The sequence below is a fragment of the Rhinoraja longicauda genome, chromosome 4 (assembly GCF_053455715.1).
Source record: "Rhinoraja longicauda isolate Sanriku21f chromosome 4, sRhiLon1.1, whole genome shotgun sequence".
Lineage (NCBI taxonomy): Eukaryota > Metazoa > Chordata > Chondrichthyes > Rajiformes > Arhynchobatidae > Rhinoraja > Rhinoraja longicauda.
Window position 1 is genome coordinate 5,033,854 of NC_135956.1, and position 18,475 is coordinate 5,052,328.

The 18,475-nt window shown below is 43.3% G+C and overlaps 1 protein-coding gene across 2 annotated transcripts in view; it reads left to right on the forward strand.

The window, feature by feature from the left end:
* The window catches only part of csmd3b (CUB and Sushi multiple domains 3b), a 1,698,079-nt gene that overhangs the window by 1,287,627 nt on the left and 391,977 nt on the right, over window positions 1–18,475 (forward strand). For both annotated transcript variants that reach the window (XM_078397138.1, XM_078397139.1), the window contains exon 22: window positions 8,787–8,956. In XM_078397138.1, coding sequence (XP_078253264.1) covers window positions 8,787–8,956 — 170 coding nt within the window. The remainder of the gene's footprint in view (window positions 1–8,786; window positions 8,957–18,475) is intronic.

Here is an 18,475-nt window from a genome sequence, read left to right on the forward strand (position 1 = left end):
CTGTCATAGTTGACTTGCATTCTAAAATTGTCGAACGAATGTTAGCAATTTCCATGCCATGGAGTTGAATGTGGATTAAATGGGAATTGATCTACCTCTGAAATCGAATAGCCTGAAGCTTGAATAATATTGGTTAGAGTTAAAGATTTAGCGTTGTGAAAACAAGTAATGGGGAAAAAGACTGCATTCTTCACATGGGGAAAGGGCCACAGAATTGAAATTAAGATCAATGAAGCAAGCAATGTAATATGAAAGTAAAAGTTTGTGTTAAAAAATTATGTCTCGACTTAACAGTCAAATTCTGAATATTTCATGTCAGATATGCAGTTTAAGAATTAACATACAGTCTGATGAATTTAGTTGGTCAATAGACAATAGACAATAGGTGCAGGAGTAGGCCATTCGGCCCTTCGAGCCAGCACCGCCATTCAATGTGATCATGGCTGATCATTCTCAATCAGTACCCCATTCCTGCCTTCTCCCCATACCCCCTGACTCCGCTATCCTTAAGAGCTCTATGTAGCTCTCTCTTGAATGCATTCAGAGAATTGGCCTCCACTGCCTTCTGAGGCAGAGAATTCCACAGATTCACAACTCTCTGACTGAATTTTTTTTTCCTCATCTCAGTTCTAAATGGCCGACCCCTTATTCTTAAACTGTGGCCCCTGGTTCTGGACTCCCCCAACATTGGGAACATGTTTCCTGCCTCTAACGTGTCCAACCCCTTAATAATCTTATACGTCAAAGTATATTGGTGAAAGTGCAGACCAATATTCTCCTCAAGTAATCAGCGTCTAATCAAGGTGAAATTACCTTTTAGTTGTATTTTGTTAAAGCACCAAAAATCCTGATATGATAAATTTAAACTAAATATAATATGAGTGTTACAAAGTATACTGTTATAAAGTTGAATTTGGAATTTGGCATTTTAGAATGGAGGAGAAAGGATTTCATTCTCGACATGCTTCCTCTGTATTGCATTGAAAGCTCTTCAACAAACCAGCACATGAAATGGGAACTTGCTGTGTTGTCCAGCTGCACTATCACAACATTTAGAGAGGTGCTCCTTGAATCATAGTAGGAGTAACAGTGGTGCAATTGCAGGATTTTTAAGACCTTTTGCAATGATATCTATTACCTATGCACGTTTGTGGGCACTGGCTGGTAAAAAAATGAGATGCAGCATGATTCCTTCAGGGTTGAGTAACGCTTGCTGTTTAGACTTAAACATGAGTGGAGATTACATAGTGAGAATCCGTAAGATAATTTAAGAAAATAACTGCAGATGCTGGTACAAATCGTAGGTATTTATTCACAAAATGCTGGAGTAACTCAGCAGGTCAGGCAGCATCTCTGGAGAGAAGGAATGGGTGACGTTTCAGGTCGAGACCCTTCTTCAGACTGATGTCAGGGGGGCGGGACAAAGGTAGGTGGAAACAGGAAGATAGAGGGAGATCTGGGAAGGAGGAGGGGAAGAGAGGGACAGAGGAACTATCTAAAGTTGGAGAAGTCCTCTGTCCCTCTCGTCCCCTCCTCCTTCCCAGATCTCCCTCTATCTTCCTGTCTCCACCTATATCCTTCCTTTGTCCCGCCCCCCTGACATCAGTCTGAAGAAGGGTCTCGACCCGAAACGTCACCCATTCCTTCTCTCCAGAGATGCTGTAAGATCATTGCTGCCTCAGAATCTTTACTGGAGCAAGGAAGTCAATGCCTTTAAGAAAAGAGGGAACAAGGGAAATCCCAAGAGAAAAATCAATATCAATGTAATTGATTGCAGTAGCCTAGTTTCTTTTTGGAAGTCGTGCCAACAATTAAGTTTGAGGCATGCGTAGAAAAGTCAAGTCCTTGTTTATGAAGGACGATGATAGTTTATAAAGGATGATGATAAGCATCGGGGCGTAATGTTACTATGGACTGATGGCAGTGAACATATTCAGGATAGCCTCAAAAATGCTGGAGTAACTCAGCGGGACAGGCAGCATCTCTGGAGGGAAGCAATAGGTGACGTTTCGGGTCGAGACCCTTCTTCAGTCTGAAGAAGGGTTTCGACCCGAAACGTCACCCATTCCTTCTCTCCTGAGATGCTGCCTGACCTGCTGCCTGACCTGCTGAGTTACTCCAGGTTTTTGTGTCTATCTTTGGTTTAAACCAGCATCTGCGATGATCGTTGCTATGCTCTAGTGCAAAAAAAACGGAAACTATTCAACGTGTAAAAAAAAAAAACACCCCAAAAGATCTTTGTTTACGTTCATTTCTATATAAAGACAGCAGGATCAATTTTCCTCACAGTTGTGCTGTTTTGTATCCTCATCTGCCCATATTCTTCCATAAACTTTCTGTGAAACTTCGTGATAGTTTAAAAACATTGTGCTAGATGCCAAACCCTCCAACAAAACTCGTCTCACACACTCCTCGGCACGGTGGCGCAGCGGTAGAGTTGCGGCCCGACAGCGAATGCAGCGCCAGAGACCCGGGTTCCATCCCAACTACGGGTGCTGTCTATACACAGTTTGTACGTTCTCCCCATGACCTGCGTGGGTTTTCTCTGTGATCTTTGGTTTCCTCCTATACTCCAAAGACGTACAGGTTTGTAGGGTAAATGGCTGGGTAAATGTAAAATAAATTGTCCCTAGTGGGTGTAGGATAGTGTAAGTGTGCGGGGATCGCTGGTCGGCGCGGACCCGCTGGGCCGAAAGGGCCTGTTTCCGCGCTGTATCTCGAAACTAAACCTTTCTCCACTGCTAGTAATGCTTGTTGCATGTGTAGGAAGGAACTACAGATGCTGGTTTAAACTGAAGATAGACACAAAATGCTGGAGTGACTCAGCTGGACAGGCAGCGTCTCTGGAGAGAAGGAATGGGTGACGTTTCAGGTCGAGGCCCTTCTTCAGACTGAACAAGGGTCTTCAGTCCGAAGAAGGGTCTTGTCCCGAAACGTCACCCATTCCTTCCCTCCAGAGATGCTGCCTGTCCGGCTGAGTTACTCCGGCATTTTGTGTCTATGCTTGTTGCATGCTTGGGTACTGGCTCTTAACATTAAAATGTATTTTTAGCATTTTGAACTTATGCTGTGACCATTGTGAGAACATGGTAGCAAGGGGATAGCTCAGCTGGCAGTGATGATTCAGACATGATCGAGAGGGAGGCAAAAGGGGTGGAGGCGTTGTGGAGTGGGGATTGCCACAGTGGTACTCCGAGAGGACATACTGACGTGTTTGTCCACTGAGGCAATAGGAGTCGGACTTAGAAATAAGAAAGGTGTAAGCACTGCAATGGTATTGTACTATAGGCCCTCAATGGCAAGTGGGAAATAGAGGGCCACATATGTAGACAGATTACCGAGAGATGCCAAAGCAACAGGATGTCTTATTGGGTGACTTTAACTTCCTAATATGGACTTAGACTTGCTTCTTGTCAAAGACCTAGACGGGGCTGAATCTGTGAGGTGTGTCCAAGAGGGTTTTTTGAAACACTATGTGGATAGTCCAACACCAGAAGGGAAATGAGCTTGGCCGGGTGACTGGTGTTTCAGTGGGGATAATGTTTGGGGATAGTGTTCACAATGCCTTTTTAATAGGGAGAAGGCTGGACCTTGTGGGAAGTTTCTAAACGGGAGTAAGGCAAACTACAACATTAAAGGCGGGGGCTTGGGAGGGTACACTTTGAGCAATTGTTATTGGGTATGTCCACATCTGACATGGGAGTCATTTAACCAGTTGATCAACGTTCAGAACTGGCATGTTCCAGTGAGGAGGAGAGATCAGGATGGCAGAGTAAGGGGATCTTGGATGAGCAAAGAGGTTGTAAATTTTGTCCAAGAAGGAAAAGAATGTGCATGCAAAGTTTAAGAGGATGGAATCAGACAGGGCCTTTGAGCAATATAAATAAAAGAGGAAAGAACTCCAGCAGGCGATTAGAATGTCAAACATGGCCACAAAATGACTTTGACGAGTCAGATTTTTTAATTTTTAATTTTTAGAGATACAGCGCGGAAACAGGCCCTTCGGCCCACCGAGTCCAGCCCACTAGTGCAGCTGGTACACAGTGTGGGCGAGTTGGGCCAAAGGGCCTGTTTCCACACTGTATCACTCTATGACTCTATGGCAAGAAAGTTGTGGGGGCTTTGGAAAGGGTGCAGAGGAGGTTTACCAAAATCATGCCTGGATTAGGGAGTATTTGGTACTGGGAGATGTGAGACAGACTTGGATTATTTTGTCTGGAATGCTGGAGGTACCAGGGAGACCTAATAGTAGTATTTACATTTATGAGAGCCATAGAAAGAGCACTGAGAGTGTGCATTTATTTCACAAAATGCTGGAGTAACTCAGCAGGTCGGGCAGCATCTCAGGACAATAGACAATAGACAATAGACAATAGGTGCAGGAGGAGGCCATTCAGCCCTTCGAGCCAGCACCGCCATTCAATGTGATCATGGCTGATCACTCTCAATCAGTACCCCGTTCCTGCCTTCTCCCCATACCCCCTCACTCTGCTCTCCTTAAGAGCTCTATCCAGCTCTCTCTTGAAAGCATCCAACGAACTGGCCTCCACTGCCTTCTGAGGCAGAGAATTCCATACCTTCACCACTCTCTGACTGAAAAAGTTCTTCCTCATCTCCGTTCTAAATGGCCTACCCCTTATTCTTAAACTGTGGCCCCTTGTTCTGGACTCCCCCAACATTGGGAACATGTTTCCTGCCTCTAATGTGTCCAATCCCCTAATTATCTTATATGTTTCAATAAGATCCCCCCTCATCCTTCTAAATTCGGGTCGGGTCGAGACTCTTCTTCAGTCTGAAGAAGGGTCTCAACCCAAAACGTCACCCATTCCTTCTCTCCAGGGATGCTGCCTGACCTGCTGAGTTACTCCAGCATTTTGTGTCTACCTTCGATGTAAAGCTGAGAAACTGGATATGAAGTGCATTTTGGCTGCTCAACTCAGCACTATCAGGAGCTGCTGCTGGAGTCTGACCTTCAGCATGTTAAACACGTCGGCATTAGAATATGTGGACGTGGATGTGGGAAATATGCTGACACTTAAACTCCAGCTTGACGGTTGTTCCCAATTAAGCTGCCAACTAAAAATCAACACAATCCAGCCCGAGGTTTACCAAACGTGAAAACAAAATTGGGCACAAACTATGGAGATAAAAGTGTTGTTGAAACAGGTGGGATTCTCAACACTGTTTGCACCCACTGTAAAGGGTGCTCTAATCCAACTGTCTCTTGCTTGTTTTTAATCTCCATTTCATCATCATCATCTTCATCATCATCAACATCATTACCTTGCGGTGCTGGCTCGAAGGGCCAAATGGCCTCCTCCTGCACCTATTTTCTATGTTTCTATCATCATTCAGTACATTTTAACTGCTGAATTGGTAATATCAAGAATAATTTTTGTAACATTTTCACTTGATTAGCTTTCTAATCATCACAGTGACCTCAGGGTCAATATTGAAGTAGAGCCATTAAATTATCTGAAGTATCTTCAGCAATTTGCAAGCTTGAGTGAAACCAGACGAAATACCCGTATATCCGTCTGAACTAAATACCTGGATATTTTAATTATACATGTCTAAACTCGCATTTAATTACATTTCTAATTTGACTTATTTATTCTAATTGGAGACTTCATCCTTCTTTCTTTGAAAAACAAAACCAAAAGCTTTGATTTCTTCATCCTTCCATTTTAAGAATCAAAAGTCTTGTAGTTATACAACATAGAAACGAGCACTTCAGCTTGCCGTGTCTGTGCTGACCGTCAAATATATAATTCCGTTGACCAATGCCTTGGCACTTCATGAGCCCATCTAGAACATTCCTGTCTGCACCATCAACTCACACAGTGCGTTTCATATTTTTATATTTCAGATACAGCGCGGAAACAGGCCTTTTCAGCCCACCAAGTCCGCGCCGCCCAGCGATCCCTGCACATTAACACTATCCTACACACACTAGGGACAATTTTTACATTTACCCAGTCAATTAACCTACAAACCTGCACGTCTTTAGAGTGTGGGAGGAAACCAAAGATCTCGGAGAAAACCCACACAGGTCACGGGGAGAACGTACAAACTCCGTACAGTACAGCACCCGTAGTCAGGATCGATCCTGAGTCTCCGGCGCTGCATTCGCTGTAAAGCAGCAACTCTACCGTTGCGTCAGATTCCAAACTCCCTCTGGGTGAAACAGTTCTTCCAAAGTTCTTCAAAGAACCTCTTTTTCCTTACCTTAATCCTAAAATCTCTAATCTTGGGACACCTCTTCCATGAGGAAAGGATTCCTGTGATCTGCCCTATCTATGTCCCTATATATTCTCTGGATGATATCCAACTCAACTCTATATTGGTAGCTTGCTAAAACCAGAAACTTGACCAGATCAATGTTTTACGCATGCAAAGAGGTTGACACCAAATTGGTGTATGTATAGTAACCCTTTCATCCAGATTACACCAGAGAAGTGAACAAGTCAGTTTCTTGCATCCCCATTTCTTGCACCGTCTCTAATTCATACCCATAATTATATCCCATTTCATTTTACGGAGGAAGGGATCATTTGGATCGCACAAACTATCTTATTGTTCTTTGCCGCATGAAATCCAGTATGAAGGTTCTGCAAAAACAAGGAAGAACTTTGATCAATGAGAAACAATGATGTGAATTGACAGATAGCAATATCAATGAAAATCATCAAGCTGTTTGTCATGATGAGCTGGCACTTCAATATCCAGCATTATTATGAGGGGTCAGCATCACAGATTGATCTGTTGAGGTGCATAAATGAAAATATGGCAGGTTATCACAGGGGGTATGGGGAGAAAGCAGGAACGGGGTACTGATTTTGGATGATCAGCCATGATCATATTGAATGGCGGTGCTGGCTCGAAAGGACGAATGGCCTACTCCTGCACCTTTTTTCAATGTTTCTATGTTTATAATGGTGTGAAGAGAAATAAATGAGCTAATATTTTGAGGAAATGGGTGTATCAGATGTGATCAAGATATGGAAGCCATAACAAAACTTTTTAGTTTAGTTTAGTTTAGATTAGTTTAGAGATACAGCACGGAAATAGCACCTTCGGCCCACCGGGTCCGCGCCGACCAGCGATCCCCGCATATTAACACTGTCCTACACCCACTAGGGACATTTTTTACATTAACCAAGCCAATTAACCTACATACCTGTACGTCTTTGGAGTGTGGGAGGAAACCGAAGATCTCGGAGAACATCCGCGCAGATCACGGGGAGAACGTACAAACTCCATAAAGACAGCACCCGTAGTCGGGATGGAACCCGGGTCTCCGGCGCTGCATTCGGATAAGGCGGATAAGGAGGATAAGGGGGAAGTCTTTTAGGACCGAGATGAGAAAACATTTCTTCACACAGAGAGTGGTGAGTCTGTGGAATTCTCTGCCACAGAAGGTAGTTGAGGCCAGTTCATTGGCTATATTTAAGAGGGAGTTAGATGTGGCCCTTTTTGCTAAAGGGATCAGGGGGTATGGAGAGAAGGCAGGTACAGGCTACTGAGCTGGATGATCAGCCATGATCATATTGAGTGGCGGTGCAGGCTCGAAGGGCCGAATGGCCTACTCCTGCACCTATTTTCTATGTTTCTACGTTTCTATGTTTCTAACTCTACCGCTGCACCACCGTCACCGCCCTTTAATTCACAGTTCTCTGGGGACCTCAATAGATTATGCTTGTTCCTTTTTTAATGTGTGATTGTCAAGTGCAGTGATTCTCCTGACACTGCAGTTTCAGGTTTTGGTTTGCAAAGGGCCAGGGATGTGGTGCTGACTGTGTGGAATCTTTCCATTTGTATCCAACACAGTGAGGAGACCGGATGTATCAACATTGGTCCTGACCAGAACTGCCTGATGCACAAGTGTATAGGATGTGGATCGTGAACACTCACATGTTTACTTCCACTGCACTGTCACAGGGGAATTTCAGGGTACAATAGCCAATTCAGTTCCATGTTCTCAGCATCCTTGCATTGAAAAATAAAATCCAATGTTCCATGAAGGCCAGAAATCTGAAATAACAGCAAACAATGTTGGAAATAGCAGATTTGGTATCATGTCGGATGCTTCGGGTCAATCATTTGCACTTGTTTATTCTAAATGTTCATTTGGCCATTAGTTTGATATTATTCAACCTAGCATATGATTTTTTTTTGTGCTGTGAGAACAACTTTATTTCGGTGGCAACTTTACCATAATACAAAAATCTCAAGAATTTCCACAGGAATTATTTTGAGTAAGATTCCCCACAAGGCCAGATAAATACATAGTAGAAATAGTATTTAAAAGATTGGACTGGGAGGCAGGTTTTGTGCAAACTGTTAAGGAAGTGAGAGGAACAGGATAAACAGAATATGTATGTTTTGATTGGACTGTTTAAGTTTAGTTAAAGTGCATATAACTGGAGTGCTGTGCAATAAATAGATAATTGCATTTTCTCAATTAAAACCCTATAATTCACAGTTCATTTTGGATAAATCTAGTACTTGGTTCTTTACTTGCAGTGGCAATCTTTCCTGAAAGTTTGCATGAAATTGTTTTTTCATTGTTGCATTTAAGAATAATTTCTGCCTTTTTAATTTAGTGCAGATTATTAATTGCCTTACCATTTAAACCACTTGATGATATTACTTAAATATGTTTTAATGTGCTGACAAAGAATAGTGTATCCTTTTATTCAGTGGACACATTGCTGTTAATATTTGAGAGAATTAGCCTTTGCCCAGAGTTGTCATATTTAAAATACTACTTTTTCTAACTACAGCTGAATGTGGAACATCCATAACAAGCAACGAAGGAATCCTGTTATCTCCCAACTATCCTTTGAACTATGAAAACAACCATGAATGTGTGTACAATATACAGGTGCAAGCAGGGAAAGGAATTAATATTACAGCCAGAACATTCCATTTAGCACAAGGAGACTCTCTTAAGGTACGATATTTCAAGAAATTAGATGTGTGTATTTGTCTATAATTTGAAACATTATACCAATATGCTAAAGGTTTTACAGCCAACCATTTTTTTAAATGTATTTAAGCTAATGAAGCAATTCCAAAAAAATTGTTTGGTGAAGGAGTATGTAATAATTTCTAAAATGGTATGTCCATAACTTCTATGAGCACAGATCTACTTGCACTTTATTCTGTTTTAAAACTATTACAATTTGTTTCATTGGGTTGTTTAAATTAATACTGACTAGCTAATTAATTTATTGCATCGTATGGGAGGCGCATTCCCAATCTCGTTGTACCCCTGTACAAAGACAATAAAGATATATTGTATTGTATTGTATGGTATAAAACCCGCAAGGCCCAGTGGAATGTTGCAAAACAGCTTTAAAAGAAAATTTCCTTTCTTAACGCTCATTAATTATTTCAGTTTTCTTTTCTATTAATTCATAAAACTTTGGACAATATTATATATTAAAAACTAAACATTGTCACTGGCATCTAAGATTACATCTTTAAAATCTTTAAAAGAAGACTCACGGTTATGTAAATTCACCTAATTTCAGGAGGATGTAAGTACGCATAAAATCTGCTCAGAATATGGACCAAAAAGAAGCCTAAACGATTTAATAACTCTAATCTATTGCCTAATCTTCTTTCAAAAACCTTTGTTTTAAGTTGCAGCACCAAAACAATCTTTCAGAATAGTGGAATCTATCACTGAAGTTGTCCAATTTTATGGAACCTAAAAACGTCTGTTTAAAGAAAATATCATTATTTGTTTCTTGTGCATCTTGGCTTTCCATCAGGGAATAATTAGTTCTTCATGATGTACACAGCCACAAACCACTTTAAATTAACATTACTATTACTATCACTTTTATTTCCAGAGGGGAATGTTATATGAGAGTGATTTAATAAAAAATGCTGATTGCAAAATAGTTATGTATTTCATGCCTACTGAGCTTTACTACTGAGGCCGGGAAAAGTAAATTATTGAATTCAACAATGATACATTTAAGGATGTTTAATGTTTATTAAAATGTATAAGTTTGACAGTGTGCATAAGATTCAGTGTAGTGATGATGCTTGCATTCAGAAATGCCAAGAACATCGAGAGATTTAGCATTCTGGAGCTCGATGAAAAGATGTTTTGAGATGATTTCCTTTTGAATCTGTAAGGCAATTTTGCATCAGAATTAGAGCTGATCATTTGACTATTAATTGACACCATTGTCATTATGTGACAGTAACATTTCAAGTCTGCTATGAAAGTTCCAAATAAATCAGCCCAATTTTTAATCATATGCCTGTCTAGGAGTACATTTAGATCAGATGAATTCATTCCAGATCAAAACTGTTTTTCTTTTACATTCAGCTGAGATGAAGATGATGTGAATAATAATTATATCATCAAATCTACAATGAAACTGGTTTTTACTTAAACTGTGTGGCACGAGCACAATACGCAATTGATTCCCTTTGTGGAGACATGAGCAGTGGTGGTGGCAGGATCTTCTCTGTATTAATGGTGGTGAATAATGATTGATAAATCAACTCTCACAGGCAGCTTTGCTGATTCAGTAGACAGGTTATGTGCTGCATTGCAGGACCAGTCCGCCATTTTATTGTGGAGACGAGCTGGACAACGAGCGTTTTGAAAAGGAAGACTTGGACAGGGCGCCGAGAAGACTTCTGCACCGCCGAAGTGAATGGAATAGCATCATACCCAAGCACTTTAGAAATCACCCAAGCTCGTGCAGATATTTCAAACTAATGTAATTTCTCTGCAAAGGATTGTTTGGATATTTTTTGCAATATTTTACCAGAGGCAATTACAATGCACGCTGGGATAAAATTACTTTTCAAGAAGTGCAGGATTTGCTTCACAGCCCATTGCACCTTGAACAACAAAGTATGATTTCTTTCAAAGTGTTCACCGGGAGAAAAGTTTAAAGCGTAGGAAGGTCTTATTTGATCGCTGAAGATTATGCTGCAGAAAGTTGCATAACTATGCTCCCTGTGGAGAAACAGAAAGAGAAAACTGACAGCAGCTTCTGGGTATCCGCACTTAACTTTGTATTTGCATACTCCTGCGGCTTCCGTTTCACCTTGTAACTTTGGGGAATCCTGATAGTTTTGCTGCCGTGACAGCACTTGGATTGTTGTGCCACCCCCCAACGTTGTGAAGTGACTCTCAGTTTGGTTGCTCAAGTCAAGTCAAGTCAAGTCAAGTCAAGTCAAGTTTATTTGTCACATACACATACACGATGTGCAGTGAAATGAAAGTGGCAATGCCTGCGGATTGTGCACAAAAAAGAATTACAGTTACAGCATATAAATTAAAGTTAATACAGAGAAGACAAAATTTAGTCCCTGGAGTTATAAAAGTTAACAGTCCTGATGGCCTGTGGGAAGAAACTCCGTCTCATCCTCTCCGTTTTCACAGCGTGACAGCGGAGGCGTTTGCCTGACCGTAGCATCTGGAACAGTCCGTTGCTGGGGTGGTAGGGGTCCCTCCTAATCTTGCTTGCTCTCGATCTACACCTCCTGATGTATAGGTCCTGCAGGGGGGCGAGTGTAGTTCCCATGTTCCCACAGTGTTGTCCCGTACTTCTGAAATGGGCAACAAGCTGAGAGTGGGAACTGAAGTAAGCAAGATGAAGCATCCTGATTAAAAGGTGTTTATATTTTAATGTGTGTGCAAAACCTGGAGTAATTCCGAGGTAAGATAAACTGAGTCAGGGGAACAACGAGCAGTCGGTTAAAAGAGATGAAATAAACATTAGTCTCAAGAAGGGTCTCGACCCGAAACGTCACCCATTCCTTCTCTGCCGAGATGCTGCCTGACCCGCTCGCTGAGCTACTCCAGCATTTTGTGTCTACCTTCGATTTAAACCAGCATCAATTTAAATTTAATTAAAAAATTTATTAAAATTTTTATTTAAATTTTAATCAATTTAAACCTAATTGGCCAATTAGGAAAAGGGGAGATGCAACATGACCTGGGTGTCATGGTGCACCAGTCATTGAAAGCAAGCGTGCAGGTGCAGCAGGCAGTGAAGAAAGCGAATGGTATGTTGGCATTCATAGGAAGAGGATTTGAGTATAGGAGCAGGGAGGTTCTGCTGCAGTTGTACAGGGCCTTGGTGAGACCGCACCTGGAGTATTGCGCGCAGTTTTGGTCTCCTAATCTGAGGAAAGACATTCTAGCCTTAGAGGGAGTACAGAGAAGGTTCACCAGATTGATCCCTGGGATGGCAGGACTTTCATATGAAGAAAGATTGGATAGACTAGGCTTATACTCGCTGGAATTTAGAAGACTGAGGGGGGATCTTATAGAAACATATAAAATTCTTAAGGGGTTGGAGAGGCTAGATGCGGGAAGATTGTTCCCGATGTTGGGGTAGTCCAGAACTAGGGGTCACAGCTTAAGGATAAGGGGGAAGTCTTTTAGGACCGAGATGAGAAAACATTTCTTCACACAGAGTGGTGAATCTGTGGAATTCTCTGCCACAGAAGGTAGTTGAGGCCAGTTCATTGGCTATATTTAAGAGGGAGTTAGATGTGGCCCTTGTGGCTAAAGGGATCAGGGGGTATGGAGAGAAGGCAGGTACAGGTTACTGAGCTGAATGATCAGCCATGATCATATTGAATGGCGGTGCAGGCTCGAAGGGCCGAATGGCCTACTCCTGCACCTATTTTCTATGTTTCTATGTTTCTATCTGCATTTTTTTTTCCAACAAATAATAAACATTAGGGCTGAAACCAGTAAAAATACTCATGTTAAGGATCATCACCATCTAGATACAATTGTCTTCGGTGGTTTCATTTCAGATAATTAAACGATTATTAAGGTAATTAAGAGGACAATGTTTTAGTACTTCAATTATTGAACTGGAGTCATGTTTCAATCTCACCACGGCAGTTGGGGAATTTAGATGTAGTTAATTAAATAATCTAGAATATTACAAAGCATCACGAGTGGTTACCATGAAACTAATAGATGGTTGTAAAGATCCATTTGGTTCACTTGTACCATTGAGGAAAGGAAATGTGCTACCCTTACACCAACAGGCCTGTATGTGACTCTAGAGCTGCCGTCTGTCCCCAGCTCACGTAGTTATACCAAATCTGGCCCAATCGAGACAGACATTGAATCAGAATCAGAATAGCCTTTATTGTCATCCAAAAAAACAAGTCTTTTGAACGAGATTCCATTACCCACAGTCCAACAATAAGAGCAATCAAAATAAGCAACAACCCACACAATCACAAACCAACACAAAACAAAAAAAAAGAAACATCCATCACAGTGAGTCTCCTCCAGTCACCTCCTCACTGTGATGGAAGGCCAGAATGTCTTTTCTCTTCCCCTGCCGTCTTCTCCCACGGTCAGGCTGTTGAAGTTGCCACGTTCCAGGCCGCTGGACGGTGAAAGGTCCGCAGCGGGCCGACCCAAGCCCCGCGATTCGGGGCGGGCGAAGACGCTGCCGCTGCCGGAGCTCCCGATGTCGGCCCCCACCCAGGGCAGGGAACTTCCGATATCCACGCGGCCCGCGGCAGAAGCCTCCGGAGCCTCCGAAGGCGAGTCGCAGCCGCTCCCGCAGCGCCACCACAGCCTCTGATGGCAGCCAGCTCCGCAGATGGTGAGTACAGTCCGGTCCGCGGGCTCTGCGAACCAGAGCCCAGGTGGTCCCAGCTGGAGGCCGCCAGCTCCAGGTGTTTGGCCGATGGTAGGCTGCAGCGGGAACAGAGACACGACACAGAAACAAAGGTCACGTCTCCGTTCGGAAGAGACAATTTAACAGTTCCCCCCCCACACACATAACACACAACCACAAAAAACACTACATCACATCTAAACACTACAATTAAGACAAAAAACAACAAAAAACACAAAAGACAAACGGACTGCAGGTGAGCCGCAGCTGCTGTGCAGCGCCGTCACTTCCCTAATGATCTTGCCAGTGAGGCCCATATTTCCACGAGGGAATTGAAAGAATGATGTGATCAGGAGCTCGACTTTAATTATCTTGCATTATTGGGTCAAAGCATATGGCATTTTTCTCCTTCATTTTTTATCATTGAAAACCCAGGAAATTAGGAGAGTTTTCTTTGTGAAAAAGATTTATTTGTGTGATTGAAATCGTACCCAGTGTGATGAGGTTCGAAAGATGGAACTTCTCCTTCTGGGTTAGATGATTGTAATTTAAGAACCTTTAGTAATTAAGTATGTCAGTGCAGTGACCCAATAGCAGAATGCTGTACTATTGTCTGTGGTCATCCATTCGATGAAAAGTCAAGCAGAAATCAACTTTCCCATGTGGGTGGACACAAACACTCTCGTTGTACAAGGAAGACAATTCAAGTATGTATATAAGCGGTGATCTTTATCTCAGAAGTCACGTCCCCAAACATACATTAACCTGGATGGTCAATCCCATGTTGCATGTTTTATCTTTCTTACACACTGTGTAATCGCGTAGAAAAATGGATCACTCAGAGACAGATAAATAGACAATAGGTGCAGGAGTAGGCCATTCGGCACGGTGGCGCAGACGGTAGAGTTGCTGCTTTACAGCGAATGCAGCGCCGGAGACTCAGGTTCGATCCTGACTACGGGCGCTGCACTGTAAGGAGTTTGTACGTTCTCCCCGTGACCTGCGTGGGTTTTCTCCGAGATCTTCGGTTTCCTCCCACACTCCAAAGACGTACAGGTGTGTAGGTTAATTGGCTGGGTAAATGTAAAAATTGTCCCTAGTGGGTGTAGGATAGTGTTAATGTGCGGGGATCGCTGGGCGGCGCGGACTTGGTGGGCCGAAAAGGCCTGTTTCCGGCTGTATATATATGATATGATATGATATGATAAACTGTGGCCCCTTGTTCTGGACTCCCCCAACATTGGGAACATGTTTCCTGCCTCTAACGTGTCCAACCCCTTAATAATCTTATACGTTTCGATAAGATCCCCTCTCATCCTTCTAAATTCCAGTGTGTACAAGCCTAGTCGCTCCAGTCTTTCAACATATGACAGTCCCGCCATTCCTGGAATTAACCTAGTAAACCTACGCTGCACGCCCTCAATAGCAAGAATATCCTTCCTCAAATTTGGAGACCAAAACTGCACACAGTACTCCAGGTGCTGTCTCACTAGGGCCCTGTACAAATATTTGACAAGCATAGGTGCGTAATGCTACCATGGACTGCCGGGAGTGAACATATTCAGGATAGGCTCAAAATACTGGAGTGACTCAGCAGGACAGGCAGCATCTCTGGGGAGAAGGAATGGGCGACGTTTCAGGTCGAGTCTGAAGAAGTGTCTCGAACAGAAATGTCACCCATTACTTATCTCCAGAGATGCTGCCAGCCCCGCTGAGTTACTCCAGCATTTTGTGTCTATCTTTGGTGTAAACCAGCATCTGCAGTCCTTCACATATTCAGGACAGACAATAGACAATAGACAATAGGTGCAGGAGTAGGCCATTCAGCCCTTCGAGCCAGCACCGCCATTCAATGCGATCATGGCTGATCACTATCAATCAGTACCCCGTTCCTGCCTTCTCCCCATACCCCCTCACTCCGCTATCCTTAAGAGCTCTATCCAGCTCTCTCTTGAAAGCATCCAACGAACTGGCCTCCACTGCCTTCTGAGGCAGAGAATTCCACACCTTCACCACCCTCTGACTGAAAAAGTTCTTCCTCATCTCCGTTCTAAATGGCCTACCCCTTATTCTCAAACTGTGGCCCCTTGTTCTGGACTCCCCCAACATTGGGAACATGTTATCTGCCTCTAATGTGTCCAATCCCCTAATTATCTTATATGTTTCAATAAGATCCCCCCTCATCCTTCTAAATTCCAGTGTATACAAGCCCAATCGCTCCAGCCTTTCAACATACGACAGTCCCGCCATTCCGGGAATTAATCTAGTGAACCTACGCTGCACGCCCTCCATAGCAAGAATATCCATTAATTACTCAGTCTGATTAGAGATTCTGTGCACACAAACACAATAAGGACAAATTCTGATGCCAGCACCTTTGTGTGTGCTACACAAATGCATGGACACAACTGTGAAACTACTTAGCAGACAACACATATTACACTCCTCTGATGCCACATTGAAGCGTGCTTACACAATAAAAGACTGACATGGTTTCAGTCACTGAAACCATGAAGCCTGCTCAATCAAAAGTAATTTAGAAGGATGTGAGGGGATCTTATTGATACATATAAGATTATTAAGGGATTGGAAACGCTAGAGGCAGGAAACATGTTCCCAATGTTGGGGGAGTCCCGAACCAGGGGCCACAGTTTAAGAATAAAGAGGAGGCCATTTAGAACTGAGATGAGGAAAAACTTTTTCACTCAGAGAGTTGTGAAGCTGTGGAATTCTCTGTCTCAGAAGGCAGTGGAGGCCAATTCCCTGGATGCTTTCAAAAGAGAGCTAGATAGAGCTCTTAAAGATAGCGGAGTCAAGGGATATAGGGAGAAGGCAGGAACGGGGTACTGATTGAGAATGATCAGCCATGATCACGGTGAATGGCGGTGCTGGCTCGAAGGGCCGAATGGCCTCCTCCTGCACCTATTGTCTATTGTCTATTGTCACCTTTCACTTGCCAGGCTTTGTCCCATCCCCACCTCTCTTATCCAGCTTTCTCCCCTTTAAAATTGCAATTGTAACTGATTACAATCTGTCTGAAGAAGACTCTTGGCAGGAAACATCGCCTATCTATTCTCTCCACGGATGCTGCCTGACTTAGTTTTAGATTTAGATTTAGAGATACAGTGCAGAAATAGGCCCTTCGGCCCACCGGGTCCGAGCCGCCCATTAACACTATCCTACACCCACTCGGGACATTTTTTACATTTGCCCAGCCAATTAACCTACAAACCTGTACGTCTTTGGAGTGTGGCAGGAAACCGAAGTTCTCGGAGAAAACCCACACAGGTCACGGGGAGAGCGTACAAACTCCGTACAGACGTTGCCCGTAGTCAGGATCGAACCTGAGTCTCCAACGCTGCATTCGCTGTAAGGCAGCAACTCTACCACTGCGCCACCATGACTTGCTGAGTTACTCCAGTACTTTGTGTTTTGCTCAAGATTCCTGCCTCTGAAGTGTCTTATGTATTTTTGAGAGCAGATTTGCTGTTCAGGCCCAACTGATCCAAATGATTGATATGCTTCCTTAGCTCTGACTCCTTGTTATCCATTATTTGACGAATGACAGTGGTGCCATTAACGCATTTAAAGATGGTGTTCAGACTATGTCTGTCTGTGCAATCATTGGTATAGGTTAGTGATACCAGCATAAGTGATGGGAGCAGAATTAGGCCATTCGGCCCATCAAGTCTACACCGGAATGCTATCTCTCCCTCCTAACCCCATTCGCCTGCCTTCTCCCCATAACTCCTGACACCCGTACTAATCAAGAAATCTATCTATCTCTGCAAAGAGAATGGAGTTGATCTGTTGTGACAGGAGGCAAATTGAACTACAAGTAGTGCAGAATTCAGGAGTCATTCAGCGAGGTGGGAGGTAGATGAAGGGAGTAGGTGGTAGTGGGAAGAGAAATGGCACACACACAGTACTATGGTCAACTACTAATATGCAATCTTATCTCAACTGTATGGTTCTCATTCCCTCTGCAGGGAATGTGATTGCAATGCACACCCTCACAGCTACCTACCTGTCATCAATGAGGACATAGTGAATCAAGAGGCTCCTATTCTTTGGAAAGCATCAGATTTACTGCATGCAGCATGCCATAAATTAGACTTAAAATTGAGAGCCGTTCCTTGTCATTGTACCTATTCTGCTCAGTTTGGGTGGAGACTTGCAGCTTTTATGCAAAGGGAGGGGCAGAGTTAATAGTGAACTGCTGGGTAGATTAGCAGTTCTGCCAGCTAATAGACAATAGGTGCAGGAGTAGGCCATTCAGCCCTTCGAGCCAGCACCGCCATTCAATGCGATCATGGCTGATCACTCTCAATCAGTACCCCGTTCCTGCCTTCTCCCCATACCCCCTCACTCCGCTATCCTTAAGAGCTCTATCCAGCTCTCTCTTGAAAGCATCCAACGAACTGGCCTCCACTGCCTTCTGAGGCAGAGAATTCCACACCTTCACCACTCTCTGACTGAAAAAGTTCTTCCTCATCTCCGTTCTAAATGGCCTACCCCTTATTCTTAAACTGTGGCCCCTTGTTCTGGACTCCCCCAACATTGGGAACATGTTTCCTGCCTCTAATGTGTTCAATCCCCTAATTATCTTATATGTTTCAATAAGATCCCCCCTCATCCTTCTAAATTCCAATGTATACAAGCCTAATTGCTCCAGCCTTTCAACATACGACAGTCCCGCCATTCCGGGAATTAACCTAGTGAACCTACGCTGCACGACCTCAATAGCAAGAATATCCTTCCTCAAATTTGGAGACCAAAACTGCACACAGTACTCCAGGTGTGGTCTCACCAGGGCCCGGTACAACTGTAGAAGGACC